The 25,460-nt window shown below is 49.7% G+C and overlaps 1 protein-coding gene across 9 annotated transcripts in view; it reads left to right on the top strand.

The window, feature by feature from the left end:
- CADM1 (cell adhesion molecule 1) overlaps positions 1–22,969 on the top strand; it is a 194,693-nt gene extending 171,724 nt beyond the window's left edge. For 3 of the 9 annotated variants that reach the window (XM_074559569.1, XM_026797777.2, XM_074559568.1), the window contains 5 exons: positions 6,927–6,959; positions 12,125–12,178; positions 14,209–14,292; positions 20,476–20,607; positions 20,800–22,969. In XM_074559569.1, the coding sequence (XP_074415670.1) occupies positions 6,927–6,959; positions 12,125–12,178; positions 14,209–14,292; positions 20,476–20,607; positions 20,800–20,918 (422 nt within the window). In that variant the 3' untranslated portion in view covers positions 20,919–22,969. The remainder of the gene's footprint in view (positions 1–6,926; positions 6,960–12,124; positions 12,179–14,208; positions 14,293–20,475; positions 20,608–20,799) is intronic. The other 6 variants (XM_074559572.1, XM_074559570.1, XM_074559574.1 and 3 more) reach the window with 3 other exon arrangements.
- The last annotated feature ends 2,491 nt before the right edge of the window (positions 22,970–25,460 follow it).

The raw sequence follows: 25,460 nt of genomic DNA, 5'->3' as shown, positions 1-25,460 counted from the left end.
TGGTGGCACAACCCAGTGGGTCTCCATTGCCTTCTTGGTGCTTTTCTGTGTTGCCTTTGCACTGCTGAGGAGGCTGGAACAGTAATGATGTGATATTGCTCCCTGATTCCAGCAGTTCCTGCTCGCCATTTGTCGGAAGAAGATTTACTAATGCTGATAAGGGAAATTATTATTTTCTTCCCTGGCACTGAGTCTTCTTGACATGTGTCTCACCATGCTGTGCCCTTGAGTTCAGTGTGCTTTTCCCACCCAGAGCAGCCGAGGCCTCTCCTCCCTCTGTCGTGCAGAGATCTGTGCGTGTGTCCTCTCCAGTCAGTGCTCAGGAGCGTGGAGCCACACCAGCTTCTGCCCTTCAGTAGTTGAGAGACTTTGTGGCTGGAAAAAATTAGGTCAAATTAACATAATCTCCAGAATTACATAGCAGAGTAGTGTTGGAACACTTTTCAAAGCCTTGAGAGACGCCTGATACCTTAATTCCCAAATGTTCTTCCTGTCTGACAGAGGAGAGGTGGGAGAGAGCTGGGTGTTCTCTGAGCTGCTGGCAGTCCAGGCATCTGGAGCCAGCCTAGTGGAACACAGTCCTTAGGATGAGGTGGGTTTGAAATCTGCTTCATTTTGCTTTTGTCCCCCTACTTTTAGCATAACCCTGACGTAGTTCATGTCCCCTGGAACCATGGAGTAGTTCTGAAAAACAATTGTCTTGCTTTAATTGAATAAAACATGGGGAAAGAGGCTGCACTGAAGCAGTTTCTAGCAGGTGACCCTAGAAAATTCTGCCCTTGGAGTTGTCCTTTTGATTTATTGGTTCAGGGAGTTTCTGGGGGAGCTCTTGGAAAGCTGACCTGATGCTTTCTCCAGCGAAGGACAAGCTGAGCAGTGAAGTTTCCAGACACCACGACCTTTAGAGCTTTCCCTCTGTCACTTTAGTGTAGGTGCTTGAAAAGATTTCCTGTGTGACAGCTTGATCTTTTCCACGTATCCTGCAGCAGCATTGATATTCCAGCCATCCTTTGGTGTTTCAGCCCTTATCACTGCCGAGCCCTTTTTTATCAGTTAAATTGTCCTTGTGGCTTTCTTCATTAAGATGTACAATACGATACAGCAGAGCAAACAGCATCATTTGAATTGCCCTGGAGTGGCTCCTGGAAATGCTGGGCTCGGGCAGCCGTTGTTTCCTGGGAAATAAAGGTCCTTAATCACAGCCCAGCCCTCATATTGTGTTTTTCTGCCTGTGCCGGCCTCCCCAGGCACTGGCACGCCCCCTCCCAGGACCAGGGCGTCATCCATAGGTGCACATTGCATTTCCCACTCTTTCTCCACAGGTGGAATTGCACAGGTGTCTGGGCAGCGGTTTTGGTGAACACCTGGGGGTGACACGCGCAGGTTGCCAGCGTTGCCAGCCCTGCAGGTGATGCTGCTCTGCCAAGGCACTGCTCTCCCTCCTCAGCAGCAGCCTGGGGGCTCCTGGTGTGCCCCCAGAATGCCCATTTGGAGCATATTTTAAATCCCACTGATCCCTTGGAGCAGCAGGTCTGGTTGGAGGTGACTGTGTATTTCAGGGGGCTGTGACATTGCAGGCAGTCGTTTTCACTTGAGAATTCCCAGAGCTGTTCCAGCCCCTTCAGTGAATGCATGTGGAAAGGACCAAGCCCATCCTGTGGAAACAGGAACAGGAGTTCCTTCCTGAGGCTCAGGATTTGGATGAGCCAGGAGCCAGCTCTCTTTGGCTTGGAGGTGTGCAGGAACCAGTGAGTTGTGGAGCTGAGAATTGATGCTGAGTTGGAGCATCAGCTCTCGAGCAGGGGCACGTGGTGGTGGAGCTCTCCTGTCACCCACAGGGCAGGCACTGTCTCCTGAGAAGCACACCTTTGTGTCATCCCAGCTGCTTTAAAAATAATGGCACATGGAAATGTGAACTCTGGGAGCAAAAATAAGCTGCAGGTTTTCAGAGCATTTCACATGTCGAAAATTTATTTTATCCTAGTAGGAGTTTGTCCTTTCCTAATTACAGCCGGTGGTGGGAAAGGCTGCAGTCGCAGGGGTTCATTCCAGCAGCAATCGCAGTGGCTGGTGGGCAGGCAGAATGCAGGCCCAGTCCTCCTGCTCTCGGGTTTCCTGCAGTGGGAGGCACAGAGGCAGCGTGGGGATGTCTAAAGCCCAGACTGTGTGCTGGCAGGATGGTGACATGGGCTCAGGTACGGCCACGTCTGCCTGGGACTGCTGGTTATGGAATTTAATTGTAAAACACATTTACTCCCCAGTCAGCTGGGAGTGGCCAGCTGCAGGGCGGCTCTCTGGACTCTCTCTCAGTCTCTGGCATTTCTGGGGATGTGGAGATGCCCGCGCTGCCCACGGGAGATCAGCAGGAGCAGGAGGGTTCCTGGTTTGCTCTCGGCATTCCCAGCCTGGTGTCGAGCTGTGACATGCTCAGCTGCTTGGTGCCGCTGTGCAGGGACGCAGCCCAGGGATTTGTTCCCCCAAATTATTTATTATTTAACTTCTGCTTTCTCTTGAAGGTTCTGCCTGTCCCTGGTAAAATGTCAAGTTAATTTAAAGATGATTCTTCGCCTTTCTGACATTTTCATCCAGGATGTGTCTGCATTAAAGGGGCTAAAGGCAGAGCTGACAGGCCTGGGACAGAAAATAAAATGAAATAAAATTCAGTCTTTCAGTCCCATGTCCAGCCAGTAGCAGGCAGGACTTGTCATACATGGCCTTACTTTTGGTGTACATAAGCAGTGCACAAACCATCATCTTGCCGAGCAGAAGCGTGGGTTGTGTGCAGGCTTGGGCTTGAAACCAAACCCAAATCCTCCCAAATCTGTATGGAGAAACATGCAAAAGCATGGCTGGAGCCACTGTGCTAATTTCAGACTATTTTTGTTCTGGTCACACACAACATCCATACAGATTGTGATGATTTTTGTGAAACATCTGGTCTGCTAATCAAGCTGTCCCCAGGGCCCATTGCAGGGCACTCGGTGCCAACCTGGAGCCCTGTGCAGAGCAGATCAGGGGCTCAGGAATGCAGGGGACATCTCCATCCGTCCTTGGAGGAGCGTGTGGTGAGGGAGAGGATGGCTGAGCTGAAGGAGGGGACGGATGGGTCACTGCACTCTGGTGTTTGAGCCCCATCACCCCATTGCTGTGGGATGGGACACCTGTGCTGGTGTCCCACAGAAGTTTGATCCAGAGGAGCACTGGCAGGGTTCTGTAGGTGTTTCCATCAGCCCCAGGGAGCTGAAGCAGAGCAGGATCCGTGTGCAGTGCTGCCTGCTGTCCCTCAGGCTGCTCGAGGCAGCGGCGTGCAGGAACTCACACTCGCCCCGGTCAGTGCATGGGAAGCAGTCTGGAAAATCGGGAAGAATAAGAGCTCCACGCGTCAGGGATCAGATTGGCTTTTGGTTTCAGTTCAGAAAGCAATTTAAAAAGCAATATATTGAATGGATATCTATACTTGCTAAAGCCTCTTTAAATTTAAAAGGCAGCAGCGTGTTTTGCCGTGATTTTGTGGATGTGCTGCTGTGATTCTGCGTGTGCTCCTCAGCCCAGCACCAGGTACCTCTGTGAGGCTGCAGCACTGCGGCTGCAGCATTCAACCAGGGGAATTTAATTTTGCTGCTGGGGTTTTAATATTCCTCCATCGTGCTTGTTCTGTTTGAGGCTGCGGACTAATTACGGCCAAGTTTAAAGGGCCTGGTCTGTCACACTCTGCAAACAGTTTGAAGTTGGAGAGAATCCATTTGAGAAAACGAGGAGGCTCAGCAGTGGAGCTCATAACTCTGAGAAATGTGGCCCAGCTGCCTCCATGCAGTAATTTTATAAATATGTGTGTGTATATGTGTGTGTGCCCTTGCGTAGCTGCCTAATGGGGTGGTAAGTGCCTCGAGCTTGGGTGTCATCTGAGTTGTCCTAGCTGGCAGATATTTATTTCTTACAGCCAGTGCTACACAGAAATCCCAATAAAGTGAAATTTGCAGCTTTGTAGAAGCCAATGGTTACTCCTTTGGGTACCTTCTGTAACTATAAACCTGGCCTCTGAGGAGCTTTTGTACATGAAGATTTTGGAAGGCCTTGACATTGCTCTGCTTTTCCTGAACAGCGTGTTTAGTTCTTTTCCTGATTGGCATTGGAAGAGAAGCCTTGATATTAAGGTAGAAAATCCCAGGTCTGTTTGGTTATGTGATTTCCATGTTCTCTTGGCTTTGCTGCACTGAGTAAACTGGCCCCTTCTTCATCACCAGCTTTCCATTTTAAATGATAGCTATCAGCCTTGGGTGATGGTGTAGCATGTTGATGGCTTGGGACCAGAACGGTGCTTTTTGCTGATGGCAGAGCCTGTCCTTGGCTTTGATCAACATTAGCTAAATCAGAAGTGTATCAAAGACTTCTTGTTGGTCAGCATTTGAGAAGAGATGGTTTTTGTTGTAGGACATGGGGCAGAAGGCTGATCCCTGGGATGCTGTGTGCCTGCTGTGACATGGAAGTGTGGCTGTTCTTGAAAGTAAAGCAGAAGCTGGTGGCACAATCACAGGCTTCAGAAAAGCCCCTTTGAAGTTAGCCAGTCCAGCCTGAAGTTACGGGTTGTGTGAGCAGCAGCGTTGCAGGGCTGGGGTGTCCCTTCCTGGGTGTCCATTCCCGGGTGTCCCTGCCTGGGTGTCCATTCCTGGATGTCCCTTCCCAGGTTTCCCTTCCCAGGTGTCCATTCCTGGATGTCCCTGCCCGGGTGTCCCTTCCCAGGTGAGGAGCGGCAGTGGCGGGCCGGGACACACCTGGATGTGCAGGAATGCCCTGATTTGGTTCCAAAGCAGCAGTGACAGCTTTCTCTCCTCTGCCACGTGATGATGCACAAACACACCCATGTCAGCACATTCGTGTCTCTAGCAGGGGTCTCTCCCTGCAGAGCCCTGGTGTGTGCTGTCCTCCTTCCCACAGGGGACTGGGGCTGGACAGGACTCCCCCAAAGCTCACTCTAAACTTTAACCGGTCTGTGTTTCCTATTACAACCATCCAAACCATTTGCTAATCATAACTTTGTCATTCCAGCTGCAGCCAACATGTTGTTTGACGTGGATATTTGTTCGCACTTACAACCGCTTGAGAACTTTATTTTGTGTAACCTGTCGGTCTCTGTCCCCGGACGGGGAAGCGAGATGCACTGTCCAGTTTGCACTGTTTCTTGACTAATAATCTCTTCCAGCACATCAATACAAGTTTGCTTCCAGCAGATTCTCTATTTATTGTAAAAGCTGACATAACTTTTTTTATTTCAGGAAGACAGTAAATTGAGACTATTTATAGATGCCAAGATGCTATCTCAGGAATTAATACTCAGTTTTACAACCCCTTCTAAACAATGGCTTTCCCCCCACCTCCACCACCATTTCCCCTTCCACCATTTGCTTGGTTAAAACAAATGGGGATTGCTACCCAAAACCAAAGCAAAGCCCTGCTCTTGGTCTCCTCGTGGCCTTGGAAGGTTTCCCCTGCAGCCCCCAGGGCTCCCGCAGGAGAACAAGGGCTGGCCTCCTTGAGGGTGCCTTAGATTTGGTTGCCAAGATGAGAACAGCCTACATTGGCAGTGGAAACAGGCTAATGATGGCTTGATAATCTGTTATGCGAATCTTGGTGCAGTTTGTTAAACTGTGCAGGGTTTATTTGTTTTGCTTCCATAATTAAAGCATGTAGACCTTGTATCTGTAAGTATTATGTATTCCTTGTATGATTCTTGTCTTTGCTGCTGCTTCAGGAATTCAGCCCTGGGCTGTCCTCAGCTAAATTGCCCAGACACAGGTCCTGTTGTTTCCACTGCTGCCTCTGCCAGCGCAGGGCCCTGTCCCTGGGTCCTGTGCCCGCATGTCACGGGGAAAGGCCGCTGTGAATTGTCTGTCGTGCTGCAAAACCCAAGCTCCAGGCTGCTGTGCAGGCCTCAGGTGCAGCGCTGCTCACCCACGGTGTTGCCCACCCAAACACTGCCCGCCCCAGCCAGGCAGGCTTGGCCTGGGATTTATTTCAGTTCTGGGGAGCCAGCCCCCTCCAGCCACTGACCCCGGCCACAGAGTGCCTCCAGCTGCAGAGCAAACAGCCTCCAGCAGCTGAATTAGCCAGGAAATTGGGCAATGTGGTTACATTTGGTCTAGACCTGTTGGTGGAAATAACTGTGAGTGAAAGCCAAAAGATTCGGTCAGTCTTTTAAAACTGCCTGTTGCAACCTCCTGGAGGAGACAAAGCTTCTCTCCATTGGCAAGGCAGTGCTCCCCAGGAAATTTCCAGTGAGATGTAGTCCATATGGAGTAGAGTCAGCTTCAGACCAACCAGCAAAAAAACATCCAGGATATTTTAATTACCCATAGCTGTTCCACCAGCTACCTGCTGCAGCAGAGGGACTGGTAATGTTTGTCCACTGTTGCCAGTTCTAGAACACCTTTTGTGCTGATAAAAATGGTTCATCGTGCAGGTGGTGGCTGGGAGGCTGGAGGAGAGGCAGGAGCAGACCGTCCCTGGCCAGGGGTGCTCAGTGAGGCAGTGTTTGAGTGTGTAACAGCGACGTGCCGAGCCTCAGCTCCTCATCCTGCTCTGGAGCTTCTGTTTTGTCCCCACCAACCAAACCGTTGGTGTCGGTGTTCTCCCCTGTCTCCTGTTCCCCTGACTTTGCAACCACCAGTAATTGTTCTGGCAAGGACCTGGAAAAAGAGAAAAATTTACTGTTTTCCTCAGGCTCATAGCTTTTGAACTGGAGGCATGTCTTCTAAACAGTGCAACTCACTTCAAATGCTTTTTGCCTTTCATTTTATTATTGCTTGTCACGCAATGTTCTTTGAAAGCTTGCTCATATATTATCTGTTCCATTTTTTCCATTTTCCCTTTTTTTGCATGCTGTTCCTCCTGTTTCTTCCCTTCCTCCAATCCTCTGTTCCCGTGTGTAGACACAACGGCGACGACAGAACCAGCAGTTCACGGTTGGTATCACATTCCTGTTTATCTTATTTCTCAGCACTGCTGAGTGGCAAGACAAGCCTGGGAAGGGGAGGCCAAAAAGGGAACTGGAGTCTTCAAGGGAAAACTGTGTTCCAGGTGGACTCATCTCATAAATACAACGTGGGTTCTAAGGCTGGAAAGTCTGTCTGCTCTTGTCATTTCTGCTGTGAGCTCCCCGGCTGATCATCCTGGTGCCAGGCAAGCACAAGCCCCATTGGAGTGGCATCCAGGTCCAAGCAATGCCAACTGGTTCTCCAGCCGTTGACTGAGAGAATCACTTCACACATGAAAAAGAAATTAATTTTTTTCTTTCTTTAGGGTTTTTGTTTGGTAGGGATTTTTTTGGGGTTGTTTTTTTTTTTTTTTTTAGATTTTTGAGCATTTTCCTTGGATTTTGAGTTAGTTTTTAAGGCAGAGTATCCAGCAGGTCTGCTGGCACAGGGCAGCACTGGGATTCTGGATGCTCCACAAAGGAACGCTCGCCTCCAAGGTCGGCAGGGAAGTTTGCGTTATTACACTGCAGAAGGAGATGGGGAAAACAAATAGCAACACTTTCCTCTCAGCATAGCAGTCTAGCAAAGTAACCCTTCTCGTCTGCTCGAGGCAGTCTAGCTAACAGCTTGACAGCTTCCTGAGCTTCCTCCATTCTCCGGCGAGCCTACGTACGCTGCAGGCTGGAAGTTGAGCATCCCGATTTTTTGGCACAAGCTTACTTTTCAGCTGAAGAACCAAAACCTCTGACAATTTTTAATTACAGCTAATGCATGTTGGACTTTGTTGTTCTAGTTTCTTTTAACTCTGATAAATTGACTGATGTTTTACTGACAGAAATCCCTAGCACAGAGCACCCATTCTCCTGCCTGCTCCCCTCGAGGCGATGCTTGGGCGAGGTCAGAGTCAGGACTGAGTGAAGCAATCATTCCGTAGCAATGTGCCATGTCAAATGGAGGAGTTTACACTTTTATCCCAAATAACTTACCTACCTGGATGCATTTTCCCACTCGGCATAAAGATCAGAAATCTTGGGGCACACTTGTGTTTTGTCTGTGTGTCAACCCCCCTGTGTGTGTTAGATGTCAAGAGCCATCGTTGCTGATTTTGTAGCTACATGTTTGTGGCTAGATGTTGATCCCTAAATTTGAAAAAGAGCAGGTAGCCCCAGTGATGGCACAACTCCCAGCATCCTTTCTGGGTGTTGTTTCTGCATCAGGAAAGGCTCAGTGTAGGGATGTATTAAACTCTGCAATGAGGACAAGCTGGGCAGATGCTCACTGGCAAACCCTTGCCCCATTTTCAAAGCAATTCCTGATGTCTTTCCTTATTTTTCTTTGTTCTGAGGAAGCCATAAAAAGCCTGTTCTTAACTCGAGGGCTTCCCCCCTTCATGGGGAGGATCAGTGCCAGGGAGGTGGCCAGCTGAAATGACAACCTATCCCAGTCAAACGAGCTGCCACAAACTTTCCTGCCTTAAAACCAGCCAGTTTGTTCTGAATTCCCCCATGTTTGCCCTTGTGGGGTGCTTTTCCCGTGAAGACTCTGGATTTCTTTCCAAGCTTGTGTTGCTGGAGTGTGTATGGAGTATACCAGGTGTTTCTGTATGTTGGCCATTTGTTCTTTCTGATGTCCGATGGGAGTGAGCATGTCTGTGAATGACTAGAAATGCATGGGCATGAATACAGCCAAATGGATTTTCTCCAAAAACGATTTAAAATGAATTGGGGGAAGAAAAAAGAAAATCAACCAACCAACCAAAAAAAAACCAACAAAAAACAAAACCAAAAACCAACCCAAAAAAGAGCTTGCTAGCAAAGAAAATGGAATGTAAGGAGCCAGCATAATGCTTCAATCGGGGAAAGAGGGTTTTGAGCCATTGAAAGTTTTGGAGTGTATCCTAGAGGACTGGGGGGAAGGAGTCCTGTGTGTGTGTGCATGTCCCAGCAGTAGCCAAGGCCCTGCCATTCCTGTTTCCTCACGGAATGGAGTTGACGGCAGCGATGCATGAGTGACCTAACGCACGAACGTTGTTAACCCTTTTGTTGAAAAATGAGAGCTTAACTGTGAATTTTCTGATGCACTTTCTCCTTTCTCTGCACTGTTCATTGCCAGAGCTCCAATAACAGCATGGTCATGGCCGGCAGGAAGGCTTGTGCTTCCGCTGCACCCCACGAGCTGGGGTTTCCCAGCCTCAGCCTCCTCCCTCCCGTGTGCCCCGTGGGGTCAGGGTGCCCGTGGGGCTGCGATCACAGCTCCCGCTGCTTGAGCTGGAGTACAGGCAGAACTCGTGGAGCCGGGAGTGTGACAGCCCGGAGTGTCTGCCCCGCTCACTCTGGGGGAGAAAGCGCTTTTTCTGCCATGCCCTTTCAATTTTCCTCCATGCCACTCTCCCCACCATAACCAATGTGCCAGTTTTTAATGCCCTGGCCCCTGTTGGCCCTCGGTGGCCAGAGAGCTCAGCCCTCACAAAGTGCTGGCCTTTGGGGAGCCCCTCAGGTGAGATGCCCAGCTCACATTTGCCCCCTGTACAAGCAGCCATGACCTTGAACACACTGACTTTGTGTCCATTTTTTTCCAAATTCTGCCCTTACGCTGTTGTAAGCAGAGAGCTCTAAATGCTCAGAGTGATTCCCCAGGATGTGGGTGCTGCCCACACAGGGCTTTGTGCTTGAGGCCCTGTCCATCCATCTGTCTGCCCAGCAATGAGGGGCTCAGAGCTGCTCCCCCTTCCCCTCGCAAGGCAAGAACCAGGCAATGGTTCAGCACAGGCAGAATTTCTGCTCATTCCTGTGGAAATATTGGGTTTTGAGCCATTTGGAAATGCCTCCTCTGAAACTGGCAAAGCAGGAAGCCTGGAGTGAAGGTTAAAATAAGGAAAATACCCCAGTCACAAATGAAGACTGATAAGAAAATACTTGGCCCATAATGCAGCAGGTAAATTATTTTACAGGCTGAAAATCCTTCCCTGAAGGCCTGTGTGGGTTTTTAATTGTGGCCCTAGCAGGTTTGGTACAAGAATAGGTAGCACTATTGTGTTACACTCTTGTTCCTTTTTCTGATAGCCCTCAGTCCCTGAAAATGCTTGGCTGAAGCCAAAGCCAGGCTGCACCAGAGCACCAGCCCCTCGTACATCCTGCCAGGTGCCACAGCAAAGGGCTTTCTGCACTGCCATCACCAAGCAGCTCTGCCAGTCCCACTGCCTCCTTCCCTCTTGGAAATGCCCTACTTAAAAGTGCAGCTAATGGGGAATCCGCTCCTCAGTCTGTTTTACAGCTCCCATCCTTGGGGCAGTGAATAAAACATCACAGCGCTGCCTGCGCGCTGCGGCTCTGCGCAGCGCCGCATGAAACGGAATCCCTAATTGCTTATTTAGGGCCTGAGATGGGAGAGAAATTGGCTTTTCCTAAAGAAGTGGATGTAGCGTGGGAGCCCACAGGAACCTAAACGTGCCCGGGGTGCCCGGTGCTTGTGTGAGCACCTTGTGTGATGCACTCACCGAGCCGGCTCTGCCTGCCGGGGGTTTATCATTCCCAGGGAAATGGAGCAGAGTGAAAAGTTCCCTTTCATTTCTCTGACAGCGGTGGTGGCAGGCTTTGAGTTCATCCCCTCAGAAGTGAAAAGAAGGGGCTTTAGTAGCCAGTATGAAAGTTTAATGAGAAAAATCAAGAAGTAATTTACCACCTATTTAAATGCCTCACAACAGGTTTTAACACCGGCCGGTGGCATTTGTGAGTGTCCCAGGTGCAGGGAGAAGCGAAATTGTGGAATTGTTGCAAATTTTATTCTGAAAAGGATTTTTTTTCCTTCATAAAAAATGCAACATTGCCCTTTTTCATCAGTGAGAAAATGTAGTTCCTTGAAAAGGAACTCTCTACAGAATCAATTTTGGAGAGAGAAAAGTTGAAGGGCTCCTCTGCCAAGTGCAGCTTTGCATGGTCAATGGTTCTGTGAGTCAACTGTTGTATTTATAGATCATTTATAGGAAAAAACCTCCTGAAAATCTGAAAAGGACTCCCTGAAACCCAAGAGTGACACACAAGCCTATTTCCTGCTATTAATCTAAATGGCTTCCCACTTCAGGAGGTAATACCAACGTAGCTTCCTGATGATTTGATGCATTTAAAAACTAATCACTGAAAATAAGTTTCATTTTTAAAGGGCAGTGTATATATAAAAATACACATATTGCTGCTTTGCAGTGGGGCCAAGTCTGCACATTGACCATCCTGCACTCACAGCTTGGCTATTTAACAGACAGTCAGCTCTGGTAGCAGTCTGAGCTGATGATCCCAGGTTCCCCAGGGATCTCTTCATGGGAATTTTTTTCCTTTGCTCATGCATTTGCTTTAAGTGGCCACCAGCAAGAGTGAGTCCTGCAAGTGGCAGCCCACTGGGTAACATTTCCCCACCCCACATTTCAGTAAGTCTGGGTGGCTCCTGGCGCCGGTTTGCACTGGCACTGGTGCTGGGATGTCCACCCCTGGAGATGCTCTGCCTGCAGAGCCCAGCACTTCCCCAGACCCCCAGACCAAGCAGCACTAATGCCCTCACAGACAGTACTGCCTGTGGTGGCCATGGCCACGTGCCTCCCTGGTTACTTTAGAGCTTTGAGGACAGATGCTTTTCCCATAAATCCATCACATTTGGGCAAATGAAAAAAAGCCGGTTTGCCCCATAGTTTGGCAGAGGACACAGCCCACAGCCTGCAAACAGGCCATGACATGCACTGCACAATATTTGTATTCTGTCATTGGTAAATGTCCTGACTTGTCACCATGACCAAAACTAATTGGATTGGTTGCAAAATTGGAGGCAAGTTTTCCATTGCTCTCTGTACGCAGGACTGAAATCGGCCTGGACTAAATTGGGAAATTGTCCCCGAAAGGCAGAGTGTGGGGCTCTGCATGCTGTTATGATGGTCTCAATGCCATGTTCCGTGTGCCAACAGTGTAGAGCGAGGAGCATTTCTGTCTGTAATGAAGGCCACGATTGCACTGGTGTCACACGATGGCTCTGCCCGCACCGGCAGACGGTGGCGAGTGACTGACGCATTCTCTTTTTCCCCCTCAAGAAATTCATCCTCAGTTCTTAAGTGTGTTGTTTTTTGTCGCTTGAGAAACGCAGAGAAAAACGAGTCTGTTTTTACTTGTAAGGCTTTACTCAGTTGCCCAATTCGGCCGAGGAGCTGGACTATGGGGATCTCTCAGGTAAGGGCTAGTCTGTAGGTAACCTGCTGCTCTCCTTCGCTAGACACTGGTTCCACTCTGGTTTCTGCATCTTGGCCATGTTGCATTGTGCAGTCGCTATGGCGCAGCCATTCCCCCACGCTCTTGCAGCTTGGAAGTGCGCTCCTTTCTGTTGGGGTTCTCCTCCCTTTTTTTATTTTTTATTTTTATTTTTATTTTGGCACCCATTTCTGTTTGGCATCCTCAGGGCAGGAGGTGCAGGGCACCAAGGCCAACCCTTGTGGTTCCCTCCTGGCTGGGATTTTTTGAACATTGAATTGGAGACCGGTTGAGTTGAGTCTTTGTTTGTAAAACACTTGACTCTGCCGTGTTGTGTGAAACCCCCCTTAAAACAGGTGGCCAGCCCTAACCCGTGGCTGCTCAGGGATTCTCATCATTCCAGAATCAGATTGGCAGTAAAAAAGAGGTGGTTGTTTCATCAGTGAGGCCAAGCCAAGTAAATGGTTCAAGCCTCTTTTTATCCACACTGGTCTGAAAGGGCCATAAATGCATCCTCATGGCTGCTCCTTGCCAATTAGTGCTGATTGAGATTAAAGCATAACAGCATCTTCAGTGGATGCAGTTGGGTGCATTCAGAGCAGAGCCTCTACCAGTGGTACAAACCTAAATATTTGTTTTTCATGTTTTCTTACAGAAATGCACCTATATATATTTTTTTTTGCCCCCCTTGCAGAGCATCCCTGCAGACTCCTGGTACCTGCTGGGCTCTGTGGCTGCTCCAGCACAGGGTGCTCAGTCCTGGCCGTAGGGCAGGAGCAGCCACTTGTCCCCCTGGCAGGAGCCCAGCCCAGGGGCTTGGAGCCCAGTGCTGTTCCTCTCAGGGGTTCAGCATGGAGCCAAAAAATACTCCAAAAAACCCTGAGTCCTCATCTTACTCCATCAAATGGTTCCCTTCACCCAATCAAATCAGGATTGTCTCATCCCATAAGCCACTACAGGTGTGCTGTGGCCAAGAGGTCAGAAATTATGGATTCATTCTGGATGTTTTCTAACACTGAGCAATGCTAACAATTATTATTGCAGGCCTGGGACAGATCCCATAGGTAAGATGCACCAGGGCTGTGGTGAACATCCCTGAGTGGATGGGGAAAATTGTTTTGTTTTAAGTTCTTTTACTTTTAAATTTCTATTTTTTAAGGAAAAATACACTTTTTGGTGAATGAAGAGAAGAACCTGAAACAATTCCTCAAGGGAATTGCCCAGAATGGGTGTTTGCTCCCCAGCCTGTGCTGCTCAGAGGGGCTCACTCCTTTCCCGGAGCACGCAGCTCAGTGTAGTCCTTTTCCTGAGTCTGGAATGGAAACCAAAAATTTCCCCCCCCCTCTACAGAACGCAGCTCAGGCAGAGCCACTGCCCACAGTAAGCACCTATCATGTGCTGCCAAGCAGCCTTTCTGGAGCATCTGGTTTGGCTGCTGGTTTTATCCCCTAACAATTTCAAAATTTTTCTTGTTGCTCTTTGGGCTACTCTGCTGCCCAAAGTGATCATTCCTGGTCAGGTGTGGTCAGCATCATGCTGGGTCAGCTGTGGGGGAGGCACTAGAGAGAGCCCCAGGCCCTTCTCTGCTGCAGACAGAGTGGTCTCTGCCCCATGGCTTCAGAGACTGAAACCAGGTCACGTTTTTGGCCCGGGGTCAGCACATGGGGGCTCTCAGATGGGTGGTACAGGTGAGTGCTGGAATTGAGCTCTCCATTGGGAAAGCTGCCCTCTGCTCCAGCTGGATTAACCCCCCTGGGGGATGCAGGGCATGGACCCACCCTGGGAGCCCTGGGCACCACCCTGGGGGACACAGGGCACAGACCCATCCCCACGGGGGGACCCTGAGGGATGCAGGGCACCAGAAGCCCTGGGTACCACCCTGGGGGACGCAGGGCACCGGGAGCCCTGGGTACCACCTTGGGGGACGCAGGTGGTCCCACCCCCACGGGGGACCCTGGCGTGGCGGGCGTGGGGGCTGCTGCCGTGTTTGCTCAGTGTGCTGTTCCTTCCAGGTACATCTGTCCCACCCACAGCTTCAGCCGAGGCTCTGCCGACTGAGCAATTAAATAATGCATCCCTTGCCTTCCGCCCTTCAGGTAGCCTGAGTCCAGAGCCGTCCTCGCTCCTGGGCTGAGCTCTGTGTGTCCGTGCCTCTCTCTCGCAGTCCTCCTCTTGTTCCTCACGTCCTGAGCCCTTAGGGTGGGAGAGGGCTGGCCTGGCACCTCTCAGTTCCTCACTCCAGCCTCGCACAGACCGGCAGGCAGGGTTCCAGCAGCAGTGGGCACTGAGGGGGCAAACCTGAGCCTGTGTGTGTGTGTGTGTGTGTTGTGCACACCTGTGCGTGCAGGTGCACACACACAGACACTGCCGTGGGCTCTGGGCACGGCGCTCCAGGGACCCCTCCCCACACTCCCTGAGCTCTCCTGGCTCTGCTCCAGAGCACCAGCACCTCCTGTGAGCCAGGGAATGGTTCCCTGACCAAAAACCATCAGCACCTGCCTTTGCAGAGGGGATGCTGGTGGAGCGATGGCATCGGCTGCACACGGGGCTCCCTTCTCCAGAGAGGAGTCTGGAAGCAGCCGTGCAGCGCTGAGCTCTGCCACGGTGAGCACATTCATTCAAACAAGGCGCGTTATTTTTTATGAAGCGATCTTGAAATGGGTCGCTGGAGGGGAGCTTATTGATTGAAGAAGGATGAACTCCTCAAATTTCTCTGGTTTAAATTAGACCAAATTCAATTACGATACGACAGGCAGGTTAACGCTGCTCTTTAACGGCCCCTCAATAAATTCGAGGAGGGGTAGCCTGCTCCATGCCACGCTGTGGGAATGAATAACATTATTGCTCATCCTGTCATGGGCAGGCAGTGATTTCTGTCCTCCCATGTCGTGGCTAAGTGCTTTATAGTGCTCACAGAGTAACGGCAGCCTGCTCTTCCGCCAGCACCCCTGCCAAGTCCAACCTCTAGTGCTGCTCCATCATTTCAAAAACTTCATTCCACAAAAGAATTGACCCCAGATTCATTTGGGAGGTGTCAGTGCAGTCCTGATGTTTCCTACCTCCAGGGAAAAGGAATAATTGGCTCACCAGGTTTTCAGGAGTGCTCAAATGACTTAAGGCCATTAAACACCCAAATCGTGACCTGTGGGATCTCCAGGCATACTGATGGGATAATCATTTAACAAAGGAAGCTGTAATCAGATTTACAAGAGATCACTTGTTTAGGAATTCTTCAAAGCTGTTGGCGTAGGTTTCCTTTCCCCTGCCGAGATGCAGATGTTACCTGCACATCTGGGAAGCTCAGGAGCTTCAGTGGGGTTGGTATATATGAGCTTACTCCTGCCCACAAGTTCAGCCCACACTGTCCAATGTCAGGAGCTTGACCTTAATTTTCACCCAGAAATAGAAGGTAATTTTTTTGTGCAAGTGCAGCAGTAAATCCTGATGTGCCAAAAATAATGTCTTAACTACATTTTCATGAAAATCTCCCTCTGTTCTCTGCTTTTACAGCAGAAATGCACACAGAGGAAGGTCAGGGCTGTACAGAGATAGCCCAGATGTTGCAGTTGGGCTAAGGTGAAGCTGGAGGGAGGTGAGGAGGAAGGACAGGAGTCAGGAGCACCACAGAGCCGGAGTTCCACATGGCGGTAGGACAGGCTGCGTGTCCCGGCGCTGCCTTTGCTCCACACTCTGCTCTGAGCTGAGGAGAGCTGTAACTGGCCGGGGAGGGTGCGGAGCAGGGCAGGAGCTGCTGCAGCAGTGTCAGTGCCGGCAGCAGTGCCGGCCGGCTCCTCCAGCTGCAGGAGGCCCTGGAAGGAAGGAGCCGCTGCCTCCAGGTGCTGGGGGATGCAGGTGTGTGCTCCCGGCACCACGGTGAGCCCAGAGCCGCCGCCTGAGCCTCGCGGGACGCACTGCTGAGAGCGAGGGGAGCGCTGAAGGTAAACCTGCACTGGTTTGACCCAAATCGGTCTGAGGCTCTTAGTGTGGGTAGAAAGGAGATTTAAAACACAGGCAGCCCGGGCCAACCCAGTCTTGCCTTTACTCTTGGGATGCTGCCTCTGACGGAAAGAGTGGAATATTCATAGATACATCTATATTTAAAGCCTCATTAAAGTGGAATTGAGTGGAACCTATTCATTGAGAAGTTGGGAGCAGAGAAGTCTTCCCTGTGCTAAACCTTGGTGTAAGCACTGACCCAGACTGTCAGAGTGCTGCTCTTACCATCACCAACATTTTTCTTGAGAGCCCACAGAAAGCCGATTTTAGCACTTACATTGGCAGAAATGTTAGAAACCTGGAGCCCATTAGAACATTCGCTTTCTAAGAGAGTCCCCCAAAGCCCCCATAGCTGAGAGCCTGCAGGTGTGAATCACAGGTGATGATTATCGATACTTAGATGGACAATCCCCAGCTCAGCATCTGCTCCGTACTGCTCCTAACCTCTGGAATTAGTTCCTTAGTTCTGTGATGAGTAGGAAGCAGTCCCAAACCCTTTTCTCTCCTGTCTGTGTGCTGTTTGCTGAGCCGCCCTTTTTGTTTAAAGGAAAACTTCAAGGTTGCCATTCCAGCAGTGTAATCACTATTTTGTTGATTACATGAGCAGTTGGTAAAAATAATCAGCAAAAATAAATTTCAAGCTGCCCAAGTCTCTTGCTGGCCACCCTAGAAGAGGCTCTGGAGCACTGCTGCTGCTGTACAGTGATCTGCACCACGGGCACACGGGCCCAGTACTGCATCCCCTGAAACCCTGGTGTCCTCTGTTGTGGGGTGCAGCAGTGCCAGTCCCCTGGGGAAGCAGCACAGCACTTGGAAAGACAAATTGATTTTTTTTTTTCCCCTGCATGAGTTCAGCTCTGGCAAGTGGATTGTACCATTACCTCTGCAGTTTTCCTTTAAGGTGCTTTGGTGCCAAGCAAAGCATCGACCCAAAAACGGTTCAGCCAAGGTGCACCGTAGCTGCAGAGTAGCCCTGAGGGGGCATGTTGCTGACAACATGCTGTGGTGTCTGTTCCTTCCCTGCCCTTCCCTCCTTTCTGCCCCACCCACAAAAATTCACAAGCAAACCCAAAACAAAAGCCTAATGGGCAAATTCCTGATGATTCGCTGGAGAGGCCAGGATTCAGCTTGCTCCAATATATATTAACATCCTAATGGGAAAGCTCTGCATGTATACATTTACTGCGCCCTGACAAGAGGGAATTAAATGTCAGAAGGATTTGTAGCATCTGTAATTGAATTGGTGCTGAGAAAAGCAAATCTTGAGGAAGAATAACATATTAGGATTAGCAAATAATGTGGCATTTTGTCAGTTCCTGCCATCTCAACTGTTCCCTCTTCAGCAATAAAGTTGTGATTTCTGGTTTAATCAGAGATAGGAGGCAGGAATAGCTTGGGTGAATTGGAGACAGCATTTAAAGCAGATTCCGGTTGTTAAGGTCAAGTCTCTCGTTGGCTTTGGGGAATTATTCCTTGTTCCATAGACCTGACACTTTGTTAATTACTGAAGAAATAGCGAGGGACAGGATGTGGAGGGGCTGTTGCTGTGCTGGTGGCACACAGACAGGTTTGCTGGGAGCAGTGTGGGAATGGCTGGCGGTGGGTTTGGGCTTTGCTGTGCCCGCAGGCAGAGCTCTTGGTGTGGGTCATGCTCCAGAGCATGCAGGGTTTGATGAGGGGCTGGAGGCAAGGAGAGGAGGTGCTGCAGCAGGAATGTTTTAGGCCGTGTGTGAGCTTGAAGATGTATTTAGCCACGTGTATAACAGCGTGAACTTGGGGCTGGCGCCTCACAGGGGTCTTCCTTGAGAGGAACAATTGAGAAAAATGGCCCTGCACGTCTCAGCAGAGGAACTGACACTTAACAAACTCTGCTGAGCAAACCTGGCAAGGCTTTAGGCCAAAGTCCCTTCTCAGGGGAGCCCTCTCTCCCTGCTCTTGGCACGATGTCAGGCGAAGGAAGACAGGAGGGATGTGCCAGGCACGGGGCTCTGGCACAGCCCCATCCCTGCGGCACCGGCTCGGTGGGACAGCGCGGAGGCTGCTGCCGCCAGCACGAGCACACGGCTTCGTCTTTCCGGAACCTTAATTTATGGTGATGAAGAAAAAATGCCTCTTGATGCAAAATCCTGCTGGAAGCACATTACAGAGCCGTAACTCAGCATGTTTATGCCCCTCAGCTGTTCCAGATGTCAGCAAGGCACTCATCGCCCAGGCTGGGATGCTGCTGGCTGCTCCGAATGCACCCGAGCGGAACTGGGCGAAAGTTTCTGAAAAAATAAGAAAAAAATGGAGTGAAGCATGCCTGAAGCAGCTGCTCCAGCAGATGAGCCAGTTCAGTTGCTGTGCAGAGAGCCGGTTCATGGATCAGCCAAGCTGGAGTGGCAGTGGGGAGGCTGTCGGAGTGGGGGCTCCCAGGATGCCCAGTGTGGCTGGGGTTCCCCGGCTGCCACCCTGGGCAAGCAGCAGATCCTGTCCCCGGACACGGGGTCAGCCCAGCACCCCATGGGTGTCCATGGGCACCTTTCCCTCAGCACGCAGGGGTGTTCAGCTGCTTGCCACTCAGCAGATGCTGGGAAGTGATCACAGCATGATCTGCTCCCACTGGAGATGAGACAGAAGGTCCTCTTTGCTGTGCTTTTGGTTTGCAGGAGAATAATCTATTTTGGCTGCAGTTTTTACCTTATCAGCCAAGCTGCTGGAAGGGTCTCCACAGTGTCTCTCACCACGCCCCAGCTCATCCCAAAATCTCTCTGCCCACACTGGGGCTCCTGCTCTCAAAGGTTACTCGAAAGGGGCTTTTATTCTTAAATTGTTTTAATTAAAAGGCGCTTTATGGTGCTCTTGGTCCCCAGTTATTTACTTGGGTCCCTCAGTCCTTAATCTTGGAGCAGAATTGGAAATATCGATAGAAAGCGTAAATCCCAGCTGCTGCTCGAAAGCTTTGTATCAGGTCTCAGCTCAAAAGAGCCCCATTACCTTTAGCTGTCACGGATCTGTACGCTTGATCGATAAACTTCAAATATTATTAGAGGTGGAGGCTTCAGAGATTTGCTCTGTTCTTTGGAGGGAGACGGAGATAAATCTTTCTTAAAAATTGACTTGCATTTGCTCTCTCAGTCGTCCTGGCAAAACGCATTTCTCCGAGGTGTCCAGGCAGGCGCAGGCAGGGCAGATTTATGGGCCATGTGCTTCTTGTAGTGAAAGATTTAAATGGTAAATCCTTCACATATGACTTCACAAATCATGTAAAGTTAAAAGATTTTTACCGTTTCTGTTGCTGCTGTGCTTAAATTGTAAGGTATGGCCAGTAAATCATTTTAATAGAGGTGTCGCGCTTGACTCACTAAAAAAAAGAGACAATGGTTTAGCTTCTATTCCAAAATGTTAATGTATTAATCAGCGGGAGAATAATTGTTTTTTACTGCGTTATAAATCTCAGTTGCCATTAGGATTGCAGCGAGGGTTGATGTAGCTGCGTTCTTAAATTAAAATTGTTTACACTGCTATACATTCATTTTACATGGCCATAGCTCATCCGGGGTTCATTCCGGAGCTGTTCCTCCGCCACATCAGTCATCCCTCTCCCAGGTGACGGCGTCCCGAGGGAGAGGCGCTTCTGAAAGGAAACTAATTGTGTGGTGAGGAGTTAAATAAACGCAGTAAAGCAGTCGGAGGCTCTGTACAGTTACTGCTTGCTTTTGGGTCAGGAGTGCAGTGTCCTTGTCAGTTCATTGGACAGTAAAGGTGGGGGTTCATGGTGGAACCCAGTTCAGTCACGGCAGAGGATGTTTGTAAACACGTTTTCCATGCTGGGTGGGTGGAGTTTTGGGCAAGGAGTGTTTTGGGACGTTGAAATGTTTTCAACAGGGCACTCGTTAATGACATTTCTCAGAGCTGACGATTAATATTCCCGTAATGGTACTGCTCTTCTCCATGCCCCATCCACCAAGAGGGCTGGGGAGCACTATAGGGAAATTTCCCAAAATAGATCCCCACCAACTCCACGTGCCCTTCCTCCCCTCTCCCAGCTGTCTCCCACGTGCGTAGTCATAGTGCTGCTGCTTTTAGCGGAAAACACCTCGCGAGTCGAGCCGCCAGATCAGTTCGGCTCCGGACAGAGCTCCTCTGCCCGAACTCATCTGTCTAGTTAGCTCCGTGCTTCACCCCTGCTCCTCTGGAGAGTCCGAGGGCAGCTCTCCCCATCCTGAGAGCAGCTGCAGCCACAGCCTGCCGAGAGCATCGCAGCGAGTCCCCAATTCTTATTCCTCTTCTGATCTCAACAGATTCCCGCGCAGGTGAGGACAGCGCCATACGCAGCGTGGACCATGCCGTGGTTGGTGGCGTCGTGGCTGTCGTCGTCTTTGCAATGCTTTGCCTGCTCATCATTTTAGGGCGATATTTTGCCAGACATAAAGGTAAGACGGAGAGCAAAGCTGGAGGATGAAAGGCCAGGCTCGTGTGGCCCCTCAGTCGTGGTGTTGTCATGTCTGGCGGGACACACGCCCCACTTTCTCTCCCAGCAGCACTTTCTGTTTCCTTTGTCCGTCGCTCCCTCAGCACCACACCAGGGCCCCCAAGGAGTCACGCAGCCTCCGCTTCCCTTGCAGGTACATACTTCACTCACGAAGCCAAAGGAGCAGATGATGCGGCCGACGCAGACACAGCCATCATCAACGCAGAGGGGGGACAAAACAACTCCGAGGAAAAGAAAGAGTACTTCATCTAGAGCAGCCTTGGTTCCCATGAGGTGTCCAACTGTGGACGGTTACTACTGGCCCTATTTAAACGCTACAAAGACAAAGTGATCTTGGAAGTTGCAACCAGCTTGTGTCTTTTTTTTTTTAAGGAAAAAAAAAGCAAATGGGTGGAGAGCGGTGAGGCTGGGAAGGTCTGGGATTTGCTGTGTAAAAATATTCCTCGTAAAGTACACTCTGCTGTTTGACACCTCAGTTCGTTTGGGTTTTCTTTTTTTGGCCAAGTCCAGCTTGGATTTAGTTTAGTGAAGTCATTTGCAGAAGATTCTGTGCCTTGTTTAATTTCTGTTCGTTCGGGTCGGGGGGAGGCTGGGAAGAAGAGGGGCTTCTGTGCGTTAGTTCCCTTCGGGTTTCTGTGGCTCTTCGTTTCCCCTTTCCTGTTTCTGGAGTTGCCAGCTGGGACCCCGTGGAGTAGGTGCGTTTCTCTGAAGGTGTTTCCCCTTTTTTCTCTTCACCAGTTTCCGTTCAGAACTCGAGCTCATTGGAGGAGAACCAGCACATTTTAGATGCGTAGTTTGCAGTTCAGTGTGCCCATGTCCCGTTCCCCTGTTGCCGTCAGGGCTCGGATAACACCCCCAAGCCCCCTTTTGTGGCTGTTTCAGGTGCTTTCGATGGTGCAGCTGGGAGATGGGCTGGAGCTCGGCAGAGGCGCCGCTCGGCCGTGGGGATGCGGGAGCAGGGTCCCTGCTGGGCAGGCAGAGCCCTCCCGGGTGCGGGGGCTTCTCCTCACCCTCGCCCGCTTGGCGGCCGTGGAGGCAGCAGGTAAAGCCCCTCTGACGTGTGAGCCCAGACCCGGAGAGCGGCTGCATGAACAAAACTGCCTTTTTTTCTACCTGCTGAGTAAAACGCGGGAATTCGTGTTGAAACGAGCGTGCTAATGACCACTAAAGCCATAGGTGCACAGGAGACTCTGGCTCAATTGGGATTGTAAGCGACAGGTAGCAAACTGCAGCGGGAAGACGGTATAAAGTTATGTATGCTGACTTTTTTTTGGTGAGTAATCATGGATTTCGAGCGATACTTTTTTATTGTGTTTATGTGGCAAATGTATCTGATTTATTTAAGGAAAGCATTAATCTTAGTGTCAGGTTTGGGGATTTTTTTACGGGTTTTGGGGCGGGGGGGGCCATTTCCGTGCGTTTGTTTTTTAATTGCTGTTTTTTGGCAGAACCATTACAATGTGGGATTCCTTTGGGAACGGGGCGGCCTGGGGCACCAAGCAGGCCCGTTTTCCCCGGCAGTATTCCGTCTTTCCCCTCTTTCACGGGCGGAACCTCGCGAAGCAAACACCCCTCTGTTCCGAGCAGCTTTTGCCGAGCGCAGCTCTTGTCTGAGCCCTCAGCACCATTGCCAAACCCCATCGCGGTGAGAAGCAGCCAGGCTGGAGCCGGGGGCTCCGCGGCACGGGACGGGCATCCTGGCCTTGAGCAGCCCATATTTGTTTGGAAGTGTACCGTAGTGCAGTGTTACCGATGTAACTTTGACTTACAATGTTGACATGTCTCAGGTTCATGTGTTTGATTGGTGTTTTCCGTCTCAGGTAGATTGCAAAATTTCGGCCCCACGCATTGGAAAAATAAAATAAAAAAAAAAACCACGCATAAAAACAGGAGAAAAAACAGGAAATTATTAATTTTAGTTGTATATCGGTTTATGTATTTTTTCTTCAGTATACAGTGCACTGTTGAAATGTATTGTTGAGTATTACTTTGTACAGCTTTAGATCATTAGGACTTTGAAGCGTGAAGAAAGAACAACCTTGTTTAAAGGAGGATCACAAATGAAGAACGCAGAACTGATGATAAACAACCTTGTTCTTTATTTACCCGGCCTTTTTATTTTTTCCCCTTAGGCCAGTTCTGTTTTAAGGTGTCCATGGAAGATGTTACAGTGTAAGAAAATACATATCCATCTGTTCCCATTCACATTTTGTATTGGTTCATGTATCCCATTTTTACAAAGGAAAAGAAGTACTATAAAATATCTGTCTTCTTAATAAAAAAAAGTTAATGTTACAAAACTAGACCTTGTTTTGCACTCTTTATCCCAGCTGTTACAGAGTCCACTATCTGAGCTCCACCAGCAACATGGGCAGGAGGAACTGGGGCTGAGCAGGTCACGCTCAGCACTAGGACAAAAGGAGTTAAATCTGATGTATTGAACCTGCATATAATGCAGAGCAGATTTCATAAGTTTCTTGTTTATAATTGCTAAACTACTTTCTTTGAGGAGCAGTGCCTTGGAGGAAGTTGATCTGACACTGATATTCCAACTTTCCCAAGCTGCAGTAGGTCAGTACACAAGTTCTTAATGGCAGCCAGATATTTAAATCCTGCCTTGTAAGATAAGGTAAGGTAAGGTAAGGTTAAGGTAAGGTAAGGTAAGGTAAGGTAAGGTTAAGGTAAGGTAAGGTTAAGGTAAGGTAAGGTAAATAGGGTAAGGTAATCCTCCTTTGAAATACGTGACCTCCTTCAGCCCATTGTTGTCTCCCAGTCAGTCCTGGCACTGCCAGGTTTCCTGGCGTCTGTCTGTGGAGCACCTGGCATTTCCAGGTTGTGGCTCCGGGGTCTGTTTGCCCCCGGACACGTGGATCCAGCTGCCAATGCTGCAGGAAGGATCCGGCTCAGCCTCGGACAGCAGCAGCAGCACCCACATTCCTCCTCTCCTCCTCCTGCCTCCCCTCCACCACAGCCCCCCAAATCAGGCTGCGAGGCAGCTGCAGCACTGAAATTAGAATCATTAATCTTTTATGTTTTGCACAAAGGATGAGGAGGAAGACAATTGCTTTTTGAGGAGATCACACCGAGAACAACCGTGCAGAATGAGCGCGCTTGGCCCCAGAGGGGCTGCATGGACCCGGGGGCGTGTGCCACACCAGGGCCACCGTCCAGCTCCTGAGCACTCGGGGCATCTCATGGTTATGTCACAAATAAGGTTTTTCTGAGCGAAATTGTGACACAGGGAAAAACCATAGGACAGAGCCAAGAATGCAGCTCACTCTTTTCTTACCTGAAATGAGCAGAGCAGCTTTGATGGTTTCCATGGCTATTGCAATTATTTCAGTGCAGAAGAGGTTTGTGGCTGATGCCAGCTCACGATGGTTTTCTCCTCGAGCCAGCACTAATTGTGTCTCACACTTGTGGTGTGTGTAATTTATCCTCTCAGGGGTCCACGTCTTTCAGGGTTTTAAGGTTATTTAGTGGTGCTTTTCTTCCCATTGAACCTAAACACTCTGCTCCTTTGCTTTTCTGGCCCTACACAGGCCTTACAAATAGGTGGCAGGAAACTGTACCTGTAGCATGCAGGATCAGGGACCTGGTGAAACCCTTTGCATTAACTTCTCAGACACTGAGATACAAAGAACTTGGATGGGGAAAGCTGGAGAGAGCAACAATTGAGCAGCAAGATTTAGTGACCCCTCTATCTTGTGTCCAGCTGCAGAAACACGCTCCCCCATCCATGACCCCACAGCTGCTGAGTTGAGGACACTGCCAGGATTTTATGAAAATGAAGAAAATCATCATTACTTCAAATAAAAATGTAATCTTTGCCCTGAATTTCACATTTTCACAAGTTGCAGAAGTCATTTGGTCCTAATTACAAAATTATTTTATTAGGTCAGCAATACAGTTCTTAATTTTCTTCCCTTTTTAACCAAATACAGGGAGGAATTGTTTTAACTGGGTATCTGAGTCTGATTTGTGTAATTACAGCCTGTTCTGCCAGGCTGAAGTTGCTGAAAACCTTATGCCACATGAAGTAATTAGCAATAAATGACACTTAAACTCCCATCAGGTGAGGCGTACCTGGATCCTGGGCTGGGTGATTGAAATACACGGGAGCAGGGACGAGGCGCGAGCTGTTGGCATCGATCCGCGCTGGGCAGTCAGTTCTCATCAGAGGGTCCTGACAAGGGGCTAATAGCTTTTTCTGAAGATCCAATCCCATTTTCGAGGCAGCTGCTGGTGCTGTGCCACCTGGGATAACACCTGCTCCAGGTGGCATCGATCGGGCAGGGGCACGTGTGACACCACCAGCTTTATCTGGTTGTGTCATTTTAGTGAAGGGAAAACCTGAATTCCATCTAAACCCTAACACCTGGCTTAAAAATTTACATCTGAATTAGTGTAACCAGGAAAATAATTTCAGTCCACTGACCGCTAAGGGTTTAAACTGGGCTTGTCCTGTTTCCAGAGTGAGCTGTGATCCCTGCAGCACTTCGAGACCTCTCCTGGAAACCTGTGCACAGGTGAGCAGGGCAGGGGATTCTGCAGAGCTCTGCACGCCCTGCAGCTGGCTGCGAGCTGAGCAGCTCCTTGGTCTGTTTCACTTAAATAAACAGGCTTTGTGTAAACAAACAGGTTTCAGGAAGAAAAATAAGCTTTAGCCAAACTAACAAACACTATGTGAATAAATAAACTTTAGTTGAATAAGCAAACTTGAGTGCAGTAAAGAGCTTGAGTTAAATAAGCAAATCCTGTTGAGGTCCAGCTGTGCCAGCAGGATGAGAGCTC

The sequence above is a fragment of the Zonotrichia albicollis genome, chromosome 27, assembly GCF_047830755.1.
Source record: "Zonotrichia albicollis isolate bZonAlb1 chromosome 27, bZonAlb1.hap1, whole genome shotgun sequence".
Lineage (NCBI taxonomy): Eukaryota > Metazoa > Chordata > Aves > Passeriformes > Passerellidae > Zonotrichia > Zonotrichia albicollis.
This window is presented reverse-complemented; position numbering and strand designations above follow the sequence as displayed.